This window comes from Glycine max, chromosome 14, assembly GCF_000004515.6.
Source record: "Glycine max cultivar Williams 82 chromosome 14, Glycine_max_v4.0, whole genome shotgun sequence".
Lineage (NCBI taxonomy): Eukaryota > Viridiplantae > Streptophyta > Magnoliopsida > Fabales > Fabaceae > Glycine > Glycine max.
The window spans coordinates 25,127,348-25,140,117 of NC_038250.2; the positions used below are offsets into that span (position 1 = coordinate 25,127,348).

At 31.1% G+C, this 12,770-nt stretch overlaps 1 protein-coding gene across 1 annotated transcript; it reads right to left on the reverse strand.

Moving 5' to 3' along the window:
- Positions 1 to 9,592: 9,592 nt before the first annotated feature.
- On the reverse strand, positions 9,593 to 12,289 carry LOC121173445 (secreted RxLR effector protein 161-like). Its single transcript, XM_041009039.1, has 2 exons — positions 11,837 to 12,289; positions 9,593 to 9,640 (listed from the first exon to the last, which is right to left on the reverse strand). Exons 1-2 carry the CDS (start codon positions 12,287 to 12,289, stop codon positions 9,593 to 9,595), a joined length of 501 nt encoding a protein of 166 aa, XP_040864973.1.
- Between the last annotated feature and the right edge of the window lie 481 nt (positions 12,290 to 12,770).

Sequence of the window (12,770 nt, forward strand, 5' to 3'; positions counted from 1 at the left end):
ACTAAAAAAGCTTCTTTTTACGACATCATATTTACCACAGTCATACGAAAACGTCTTAGTATGTATAAGGATGGAAATTTCGTAAATATTGCGAACATTTCAAAGGCGGTTTCGGAAAACCGTCTTTGAATACGAGCCATTTTAATTTTTAATGCGCCCTTCGCGTCCGTTCCTCTTCTTTCCGCAAATGTGGCACTCATTCCTTTTCTTTCCCCACTCCCTAGCTGTCTTCTCCTTCTCCTCTTTCCATTACATTTCTCCACCTTCTCCCTGGTACCACCAGCGCCCCCATTCCCCTCTCCTCCAGTAAAACTACAAAAAACCCTAACCCCAAAAAAAACCCAAACCCCTGTCGCGATGAAATCTCCACCCCCAAATAGCTCTTTGGAATAGAACCAAGGAACCTACCAAATCCATTACATGCTATCGGGGTTTTGGCGTGTTTCCGGTGTGAAAGAAGGAAAAAGAAATGTGTACACGACGGTGATGTACGTAGGTACACTGAAGGACTATGAATTCTACATAGCCATATGCGTGCTTCTCAAATCGTTGGCTATGCTCAATTTTGTAAATTTCATTTGATTTTGTAAATTAATGATTTTGTTTTTGTACAAGCTCTCAACTTTTATTATATGAACGAGAAGTTTCTTTTTTCCTTTTTGAGTTTATTTGAACTTGTGGTGTTCTAATTGTATATATTTTTGTGCAGGTGTCAATCGGTACTACTACATGTGTTTGAATGACCTACTTGCACTTGGCGGTGGGGGTAATTATGCTTTATGCTTAAAAGAATATTTGTTTGTATTTAATAATGCTGCTTAGTTTTTGTTCCAGTACATTTTAATTGTAATTGAAGTACACTAGTGGGCCTTCTGACACATTTCGAAGCAAATGTCTAACTCATAGTCCAGAGTTTGAGTTGAAGAATGTTGAAGCACTTGTTGCTGCGTTGAGTGTCTTCAACTGCTTGGTTAACGTTGCACAAGCTCAATCTGCAAACGCCACCACTGATCCTTCCGAAGGTGAGTGCTTTCTGGTTTTCTTTTTCTATGTTGACAAAGAATTTTAAATCTGATTAAATCTGAAATTGATGATTAATTTTATAGTTGGTCTAAAAGACTAAAACTTTAAGGAATTCATGAAGGTTTTTTGGAAATCAAAAGTAATTATACAGGTGAAATCAAAAGACTACTAGTTTTCTTGTTAATTTGTGGCATGTTGGGAAAGGTTTGAACTTTTGGGAATTTTCTCAGTTTCAATTTTCCAGGAGATTCAGAGAAATAGCTAACTCTTCTTCATCATCAATTTTCTCAGTTTCAATTTTTGTACCATGCTTTCTCACGATTTCTTATTTCTGTTTTTAAATACTTAATTCTTTATTAAAATTTTCTTATTGCAAATTAGCAATTGCCTGATTCTGAACAAGTTGATGTTGATTACTATGGTGTATGTGCTTGATCGAGACTTTGAGTGTTGCTGTTCGAGAAGTCAATTACTATGGTGTATGTGTTTAATTCTTTAATATTGAGCTATGAGAAACATGAATTTCCAACTGGAAATCAATTTCATTACTAGCTTGATATAGAGAGAGTTCTTGATCTTCGTAAGTGCTTAACACATTTAGATTTGTCAAATTATAAAGATCAAAGAGAAATATCAGGGAAAAATAATGTTGCTAACTCAAGGGGACTATAACTTCCATATTGATGTCTAATGAATATACTCTTGCCATGACAACATTTAGCAGAACCCCACTAAATGGAAGGGTTAAGTTAATGTAGAAAATTAGAACATTACAATGTAGTTATTGTAAATTGTGACACAAGATAGCTGAAAGGTTTCCAAAGCACTTTTCCTTTTTAATCTTCTAAAAGCAAAGTCATTTGTGATGTGTTCATTACGTGGCTGATTGTTTGAATATTTTCCCTTTCATTTGTGTCCTTATTTACTTGTTGCTTGATGGCTTGTTTGTTAAATCGTGGGCATAGACTTAGTTTAGGGTAGGCCTGCGAATGAAGTGCCAAAAGGAAAGTACTCTGCAGAATGGCTTTTCAAGCATGAATAATAGACAGACTTATTTTTTGTTTAATATAATTTTTCAAAAATATAATAGTATTGATAAAGATTTTGTTACAAATTTTATCTAGAAATTAACATATCTTAAGAAATATATATACACTTATATATGTATATACTGAAGATATATATATATATATATATATATATATATATATATATATATATATATATATATATATATATATATATATATATATATATATATATCAAAGTGTGAATAGACTCACCACTGACAAGAAAAAATGTCTGTCCAAATTAGAAAAACAAAGTGGGGGTAGAAAATATCTCTACTTTTAGTTTCATAAACAATTAAAAAATATAACGTAAAAATAAAAAACTAAAAACAAATAGTTTTTTTGTTAAAAAGGAACTAATAGAATGATTTTTTTAATTAAATTTTATCTTTTTAAACTAGTATTAAACATTCTTGATCATTTACTTTGTTTATTTCTTTCATAGGCTTGTTTCTTATAATTTTTGTAAAGAATCATTTTAATTTTTAAACCTTTTCATGAGTTTATTTAAGAATTTCAAAATAATGAAAAAGAATTTTGTTACTCCAATTGGAAATGGGCCGAAATTTTGAATTCTCAAGTAGTCACATAAAAATATGTTATCTAATCATATATACTTTCATTTTATTTTTTTCTTACTCTTTATTCCTTTTTTATTGCATTATTTATCACTTTTTATATTTTTCTTTTTACTTATTTTCTCTCTCTTGATTCCAATTCAAGTCATCCCATAATCGTTAGACGCTTACCAAGAAAAACTTCACTAGCTAGTTTGGTAAATATCCTAATAAAATATAATTTAAACCTTTTCTAAAATTTGAATTTTTCTAACTTAGTATTTATTTTAGTTCTACTTAGGAATGATAATTCAACCTAAATCTCGTAAATATTCAATAAAATTATTTATAATGAATAAATTTCATCTATTAAATGAATTTTAGTTTGTATTTGATTAATTAATTTTATATTATAAATTTAAATAATTACTTTTTGTTGAAATTATGTTAAAAATTATTTTTCTGTGTTTTGTATTGAATTATTAACCTTTTCTTGATGTAGGTTTTCTGTCTTGCGTTCTACAGTTTCTCCAATGGACTTAATTTATTTGGAAATACTTATTGTCTCTATTCACTGGACTTAATTTATTTTGTTCAATGCTTATTTGGTATTTGACACGGGAATGGGATGGACTAAACATTTTCAATGGCCCTGCAGGTTGGATCAATATGCTATAGCAAAATTTGCTAAAAGTTTTCAAATGATTCCTAGAACTTTGGCTGAGAATGTTGGGTTCAATGCTGGCATTGATTTGGAAGAAGGCGTATGTAAGGATATCTCAACCTTGTGCATTTGGGATCTCCATGTGACTAAGTAAGCCATGATCTAACACAAGCTTATTTTATATGGTGGCAACCCGTAGTTTGAGCAAATAATGAAGTGGCCTTTCATTGCTATTGTGGAGAATTAGAGATTTCTCTAAAAACTCTTCCCATATAAAAAATATATAGACAATAATTAAGGGTTCTTGTAATTGATGGAGCTGATGCTTTCTTCGACTGTTAAGATTTGAAATAATTCTATTCTATGTTGAATCGGAATTTATCTTCATATCTCCCGGAAAATTAGTTTCATCTTATTGTTTTTTTTTCTGTTCAGGTTATTTGCTCTTAAATATGCTACTGATGTTGCATGCACTGTACTACGTGTGGACTAGGTAATCAATTAATTTCTGTTTTCCAGTCTATTTCTGTTTGCCACCTTAATATGTACCTCGAACACATTTTTCTTTTGGGGAACAATCTCAAACAAAAGTTTCTTTATGGTTAATAAATATAGTTATGAAGGAATTAGATCGTTTGCAAAGTGATGACCTTTAAAACTCCCACTGTCATACAAGCTCAAAAATTAGGATCTCCATGTAACTCAAATTTTTTTCTTTGGGGAAATATTTTTGTCTAATTTTCTCAGCATTGTGGAAATTGATTTTCATTTTCGTTTTTCAGATTATTATGGCAAAACCAACTGGTGGCATGGATGAAGACTAAAATTAATGGTTTGCTTTGGCCATGCTTGTATCTCAACATGATGACTTGAATTTGCCTTAGGCATGTTTTCTTTATTTAGACTTTAGTATTGATGGCGATCTTACAAATTTTGAATTTTATTTAATTTGCCATGAAATACAAAGAGATGTGGTCTGCATGTAAAACAACATTTTATTCATAGCAATGTTATATATTATATAGTAATTTAAATTCTTGCAAAATTGTAGACTATCATTAATTATGTAAATTCTTGTATTATGTAATTAAATGATTTTACAATTGTTAAAAATGATAAGTATATTTTTGCTTCAAATCAATGTTTAGAAAAAATGAAATAAAAAATTAAAATTAATAAAACTACACCAAAAATATTTTTTTTTTAAAAAATTATTCTAAGACAATTATTGGAAGAACCGTCTTAGTAGGTCTTTGGTTGACATGAGAATCTACGACGGTTATACGCGTAACCGTCTTAGTAGGTCTTTGGTTGACATGGGAATCTACGACGGTTATTTCAAAAATCGTCTTAATATGTCTAACTTTTTAAGACGGTTATACATATAACCGTCGTAGTAAGTTAAATATATTAAGACGGTTTTTGAGATAACCGTCTTTGATATTTTGCATATTCTAAGACAGTTATTGAAATAACCGTCTTAGAAACCCCACTATACAAAGACGGTTCCTCAACCGTCGTTGTATATATTGACCTATTTTACAATACTGCATTCTACGACAGTGCAAAACCATCGTAAAATGTACTGTAGAACCGACTTAAAAAATCCTGTGCAAGCAAAAGAAAAGGCAGACTCTTGTCACTAATTCTATTATTATGAAGAAGACAACAACTCCATGCCTCAGCTTTGACCTTTTGTAAGTTCTCCCATGCATTAATCTTGGATATATAAAAATGCTGGAATTTCAGAAACTATGTAAAGTTCACGCAAAGATTTATTTGGAATGAGCATGAGACAATAATCATACAGTATACCTCTGCCAAAAAAGAAACAATCAGTCAAAAGAGGAGAAAGAGCTATATATGTAAGACATGGATATAAAAATTGAAACAAATTTGCTAAAAGAGCGACCATGCTTAGAGAAAACTGATTTGAAAAAATTAAAATACAAAAGAATGGCAAAATCCCATCATTACAAATTTATCATCATAAAAGTGCAGTACATCAGGGTATATCTAAAGCAAAGCTTACTTGACAGCTTGCTCATAACTGAAGAACTGAACATTAGAGTATAATATGTGACTTGTAAAAAGATAGACATCTATAGAAAAATTTTTCCTAAATATTTATGGACTGTTTCTAGATTTGCAGTTAGTAATGCAAGAAATACTTCGAGCAATTTGATTAAAGTAACTAAATCAAGCTTTCCAAGAAAAAAGTCAAAAATTCTAATATTTACAATTTTTAAAAACATATTTTTGTGATTTGAAGATTTTTAATGATTAGGTTCAAGGTACGCAAAAAGGTTAACTGCCAGTTAGAAAATTTTAAGTTTGAATTTATGGCAGAGAATCAAAATAACTGAAGCTTAATTTATATGCTAACAAAGGGTAAACGAAGAGCAACGATAAAGATATAGTAGTTGGTATTCTGCACAATATAAATTTAAATAACAAAAATATGTTGAATGTTCCACTGCCAAGAACAGTAACCAAAACATAATGCTCCCACATATTGTTTTACTCCCCTCTTCTCCAATTGTATCTCAACAGTGGAAAGATTGGCTTGGCAAGTAGTTCAAGCAAATATGTGTGTCAGACTATAAATCGTTGCTTATATTTTCTGCATTAGCTGAGTTTGTTTTGTTCCCTCCCTTTGCATTTTCATTTGAGATGATCAAGTACCACAACTCATGGATAAATACCTTGTAAAGAGGAACTTTCAGGACAGCAGCACCAGCTTTTCAGACTGCAAGAGACACTGCCAATATGGCATTTGCTCCACGCTAAAACAACAAAAAGTTTGCATTAGAATAATATGAACCACATTCAAAATGCAAATTTTCAAACATAAAGCAAATATTGATTGTAGAATAACAGTTCCATCAGCCTTCTAAATCATAGATGCAGAATTACATGTTACTCTCCATAGCTACATTGTTCAAACACACAGCCATTAAAACCAGGAAATACTCATACAAATGTTTACAAAGTTGAGAGGAACACTTACTTCTTCAGATCCTGTGGTTGCCCTGACCTGCTCATGGTGACAAATTTGAATCATGTGAATATCATAGGCAACACGCTAGCATAGTCATGGTCACTTGACTTGAGTAGTAGTAGTAATAATAATAATAATAATAATAATAATAATAATAATAATAATAATAATAATAATAATTGAAGTGAAAAATCAGACTTACTCTAAAATTTCTTGTGCATGTGCCTGCCGAATCTCCAAAACAAAAAAGACAATTGCGGATCAATACGCAGCGAGTGTAACAGAGCATGAAAAATTAAAATAAAATAAAATTGAAGTGAAAAATCAGGCTTGCATGAAAAATTACAATAAAATAAAATTGAAGTGAAAAATCAGACTTACCCCGAAATTTCTTGTGCATGTACTTGCCGAATCCCTCCCTCCCCCCCAAAAAAAAAACCAGCTAGTGTAACAGAACATGAAAAATTCAAATAAAATAAAATTGAAGTAAAAAATAAGAGGAACACTTCTTCAAATCTCGTGATTGCCCTGACCTGCTCATGGTGACAAATTTGAATCACGCGAATATCCTAGACAACACCCTAACATAGTCATGGTCACTTGACTTGAGTAATAATAATAATAATAATAATAATAATAATAATAATAATAATAATAATAATAATAATAATAATAATAATAATAATAATAATAATAATAACAACAACAATAACAATAATAATAATAATAATAATAATAATAATAATAATAATAATAATAAATAATAATAATAATAATAATAATAATAATAATAATAATAATAATAATAATAATAATAATAATAATAATAATAATAATAATAATAATAATAATAAAAATCAAACTTACTCTGAAATTTCTTGTGCATGTGTTTGCAGAATCCCCAAAACAAAAAAGACAATTGTGGATCGATACACAGTGAGTGTAACAGAGCATGAAAAATTAAAATAAAATAAAATTAAAGTGAAAAATCAAGCTGACATGAAAAATTACAATAAAATAAAATTGAAGTAACAAATCAGACTTACTCTGAAATTTCTTGTGCATGTACCTGCCGAATGCCCAAACCAAAAAAGACTAGCTAGTGTAATAGAGCATGAAAAATTAAAATAAAATAAAATTGAAGTGAAAAATGAGAGGAACACTTACTTCTTCAAATCCTGTGGTTGTCTTGCTCATGGTGACAAATTTAAATCATGAGAATATCCTAGGCAACACCCTAGCATAGTCATGGTCACTTGACTTAAGTAATAATAATAATAATCATAATAATAATAATCATAATAATAACACGCACAGTACATGGTTGAAAAAAAAAAACTCAAGGTAATACAGAAAGTAAGTGTTCCCTCTCATTATATTGGGCATAACTAAATAATAATAATAATAATATTACATTATATATAAAATATGTTCAGTCTTGCTGGCTATAAAGTTGATTTAGATACATTATATTAAATTATAGAAACCTATAATTGTTTATTTAGCTTATGAGTTTATTGGAATGAGATTGTTTTTTTTAGTGAGACTTCAATATATTTTTACAGGTTTTGATCTTATAGGTTGATTTTGATATTAATCATTAATTAACTTTAGATTTAATAATATTTAAAACAGAGATAGCACAAAGATATTCATTAAATAAGGACTTGAGGAAAGCAGGATGCAAAATGGTGTCAAATAATTACCGTCAAAAGCGAATTTACAGTAGCACACATCTCACTTCTAACATATTTAGAGTTTTCAATCTCTGCATCAGGTACCTCAAATTTTTCATGCAATTGTGCTGAAACACCAGGATGAAGATCAGGTTTTACCGTGTTCATCCAATCATCATGCTTAAGTCTAAATTCATGCCTGCATAAATAGATTCAGAAAATAGTTATTGTATAACTGAAGACTTCCATAGTCACTATATAATTATGCAAATCCACAATGAGGAATAATATTTGAAAACATAAGTTATGACATGGCTAAGCTGTGGTTAGATCAAACATTAGAAGCAAAGTTGTTGAGTATGTAAAATAATTCCAAAGAAAAGACAATCGACAGATTGAAAAGCGCAATATTCTTTCCAAACCAATGTTAACAATAATTGAAAATTATGATAGTATTTCCATATCACAAAGAATCTGACTAACCTTTGTAGGAATTGCATAATGTGGGCAAGTAATTTTAATGAGGAAGCTTTCACTTTGCCGTTTGGTTTCTGTCCAGAGCACCCCTTCAAGCTTGGAACTCTAGAACTTAAATAGTCCCCAAGATTTATATTCTTCAATACTTGCCCTGAAGACAATTGATGTTGAACAAAAATTAATGGAGTGCAATTTCATGAATAAAGTAGTAGTTCAAAAAAAGAAGGATCATATTAAAAGAGTAAAAGAAGAAGAGAAAAACACAGAAAATGGACATACTTCCAAACCAATATTTACAAAGAACCAACCTCCATTCTTACAACACCAAGAAATATATTGCAAACAATATATGCCTTTCTCGTTTTCGGTAACCAAACCAAATTCTTATAGCAATAAGCTCAATTTTAAAAATGATATATTTTCAAGAGAGTAAGCAAAAAAAAGAAAGATTCATGGCAAGTTCATATCTATCAAGGCATAACAATCTCAACATATGCAGTGAGCTTAAACACATTTAGAATGTTTACACATGCATATAGTAATTTTCTTGGTAACACCCTCAAGTTTCCTTTTTCACACTTGACCACCTTTTAACATTAGCATGAAGAGCTTCTGCTACCCTATGCATCATTTCTATTGTTCATCCGATCAGCCTATACTAACCACACTGAAAAACATTATGAGGAATTAACACAAAAATGTGATATCCTGCCCAAGTGAATCATGGATAAAGAAGAAGATAAAAGTCACACATGAATATCAGCCAGAAGAAATTAAACCTCTATTGTGCCAACAAACAGGAATAGAGGAAAAGCAAGCATGCATAAATATCCAACACCATCACTGGAAAATGATTATCTTACTCTTGTCACAACCAAATGGAACACCTGACAAAACGCAAACTGAAAGACAAAGCGAGCTCAGCAAAGAAGCAAAAACAAATTCGAAAAAATAGCCAAAAAAAGGCACACTCAACAATAATAGAACATCAATCAACCACAAGTCTCCGAACAACAAATATAAGAAGTGAAACACAAGCATGCATAATTGACATTCACATCCAATTGGATGATACTATATCATACCGATATTGTCAAGATGGAAAATTGACATTCACATTCAGATTAAGATGTCAAAAGGGGAATGCTTGCACATATATCTAATCCAGCTTCCTGCAACAACAATACACTTTATGATTTAAAATGTAAAATTGCAGTATGATATACACAGTATAAATAACAACATACTTTTGGAGGCTCCAATAATTGTGTCCTCAGTTTTGCTATTTTTAATAATAATAATAATTAAACAAAACAAAAAAATAACAAAAACTAAGAGAGAGTAGAAAGAAGACATGTGCTTGTTTAAAACTTCATTTTTTTGCCCCACTCAACAAACCAACAATTTATTTTCTACCTTTTTGGGTTTTGCATGCTGATACTATCATAAGAAGTTTTAAAGTGAGCAGAGGAAGTGTATGGCACTTATTCAAAATAAATAAGATTTATAATCAAATTGTGACACAAAGGCACATAATACCAAATAGGAATTGTTACTACTTTGTAATGCAATTTATAAAAGAAACATTAGTTGATGACTTCAATTACCTGGTAATATTATGCAGAATGATATCAAAGTACCAACTGCACCAAAGAAAATTGCTTCTTCTGAGACAAGCAATATATCAGCCAAGAAAAGAAAAGAAAATAGAGATATTATTGAAAAAGTAAAGCATGCATAGTTCCATTGTTAAATACCATATTAGGTAGCCAAGATCAATGTCACAACCGGGAAAAATAAGTATTAGTTAAGAAAAAACATGCATAACAACAAACAAAATTAGAACCTTGCAAATAGAAACAAACATGCATAACAACAAAAGAGGAAAAAATTAGTCTGTTGAATGCTTCTTCGTCGATAGCCCGGGAGAATAAAAAGAACCAAAAATAGAGTTGAAAAATCAGTAAGAAAAAATAACTATTATTAAGAAAAAAAAATGCATAACAACAAACAAAAATAAAAACTTGCAAATAGAAACAAATAGTAATAAAATAAACATGCATGACAACAATAGGGGAAAAAAACTTGTCTGCTGGATGCTTCTTCGTCGATAGCCCGGGAAAATAAAAAGGAAGCAAAAACAGAGATGAAAAATCAGTAAGAAAAAATAACTATTATTAAGAAGAAAAAATGCACAACAACAAACAAAATCAAAATCTTGCAAATAGAGATAAATAGTACCGGAACAAACATGCACAATAGAAAAAGGGAAAAAAAACTTGCCTGCAGGATGTAAAAGATTCTTGAAGGTTTCATAGACTATCAATTATAGAAAACCAATAGGATCTTGCAACCTATGATTCTCACAAACAATCAATAAAGAATAATATATAATGATGTGTGTACCTTTTTCCATAGGAACTTCTCTCTGATGCACTTTGATTTCCTTGAAAATGAATGGGACCTTATTTCACGTTAGTGGGTATTAAGCCCCTTTTATAACCACTACTCCCATCAAGTAGTAGTTAACCTAGAAATTTCTCCTATTAAGCCCAATTACAATTTAGCCCTTAATCGTTAATTATTTATTTATTAGTCCCTACCTAGTCATATGCCTCTCACATGAGACATTAATTCTAACATTCTCCCACTTGGCTCATGTGACATTAATAAACATTATGGACTAAATAAATAAATAGATTAACTAACATAATGCGCATTAAAAATTGACTAAATTGTTCTATACATTGGGTACATCATAATTTCATGATTAAGAATAGGAACCAATTCGAGTCATGGCGGTTGTACATCATCTAATCGACATAGTCCCTTCCATGTACTACAAATTAGTCTTCTCCTTAATATGACCATTAGTTAGGAGTACATAATTGGTCCAACATAATGTCTTCATTCAAGACAAAACCTGTTAACATTACTTTAACACAAACATGCATGCAAACATAAAGAACAGGTAATCAGAAACATATCATAATTGAGCTCAGAGTGTCAGCAAAATTACATAAGGTAAATTACACTTAATGATCATCAATAACAATAATGCCCATACTTTCAACATGTTCTATAAATGTCTTGGGCGGTAATCCCTTTGTCAAAGGGTCAGCTATCATAAGCTTTGTGCTAATATGTTCTATTGACACTCTTTGTTTCTGAACTTCTTCTTTCACGGCAAAGTACTTCAATTCCATATGCTTAGCACCCGTAGAGTACTTGTCGTTCTTAGAAAAGAATATTGTTGCGGAGTTATCACAATACATTTTCAGCGGCCTAGCAATACTGTCGACAATTCCAAGCCCTGAAATAAAGTTTCGCAGCCAATTAGCCTGAATTGTAGCCTCAAAACATGCTACAAATTCATCTTCCATGGTGGATGCAGCAACAACTGATTGTTTTGCACTCTTCCATGATATTGCTCCTCCGGCTAAGAGAAATACAAAGCCAAGAGTGGATTTTCTTGTATCCACACATCCAGCAAAGTCTGAGTCTGAATATCCAATCACCTCTAGGTGATCAGACCTCTTATATGTAAGCATGTGGTCTTTTGTTCCCTGTAAGTATCTCAGAACTTTCTTTGCAGCTTTCCAATGTTCCATTCCTGGATTACTTTGATATCTTCCCAACATTCCGGTTGCAAAGCTTATATCTGGTCGAGTGCAGGTCTGAGCATACATAATACTCCCAACAACTGATACATACAGAATTGCTTCCATTTGCTTCCGTTCCAGATCATTTTTAGGACATTGTGCGAGACTAAATTTGTCTCCTTTCTGAATTGGAACGGGAGATGCTGAGCACTTTTCCATCCTAAATCTCTCTAGTACTTTATTGATATATGCTTTTTGAGACAAGCCTAACAATCCTTGTGATCTATTTCGGAATATTTCTATCCCTATCACATAGCTTGCCTCACCCATATCCTTCATTTCAAAGTTACTAGAAAGAAACTTCTTAGTCTCATGAAGAAGACCAAGATCATTAGTTGCAAGCAATATATCATCAACATACAGGACTAGAAACATAACCTTACTCCCACTGACCTTCAGATATACACACCGATCAATAGTGTTTTCCTTAAATCCAAAGGAAACAATGGTATCATTAAATTTCAAATACCATTGGCGGGAAGCTTGCTTAAGACCGTATATTGATTTCTTTAATTTGCACACCATGTGTTCCTTCCCTTCAACTGAGAATCCCATTGGTTGGTCCATATAAACATCCTCCTCTAAATCTCCATTCAAAAAGGCAGTTTTCACATCCATCTGATGTAGCTCCAAGTCATAA

What these genes read in the sequence shown, in the direction of transcription:
- LOC121173445 (XM_041009039.1), bottom strand. Translation starts at nt 12,289, where the DNA reads ATGGAAAAGTGCTCAGCATCTCCCGTTCCAATTCAGAAAGGAGACAAA. An exon ending in CCACCATGGAAGATGAATTT is followed by an intron (nt 9,641 to 11,836) that starts GTAGCATGTTTT and finishes TTGTTGTTGCAG; the next exon opens with GAAGCTGGATTAGATATATG.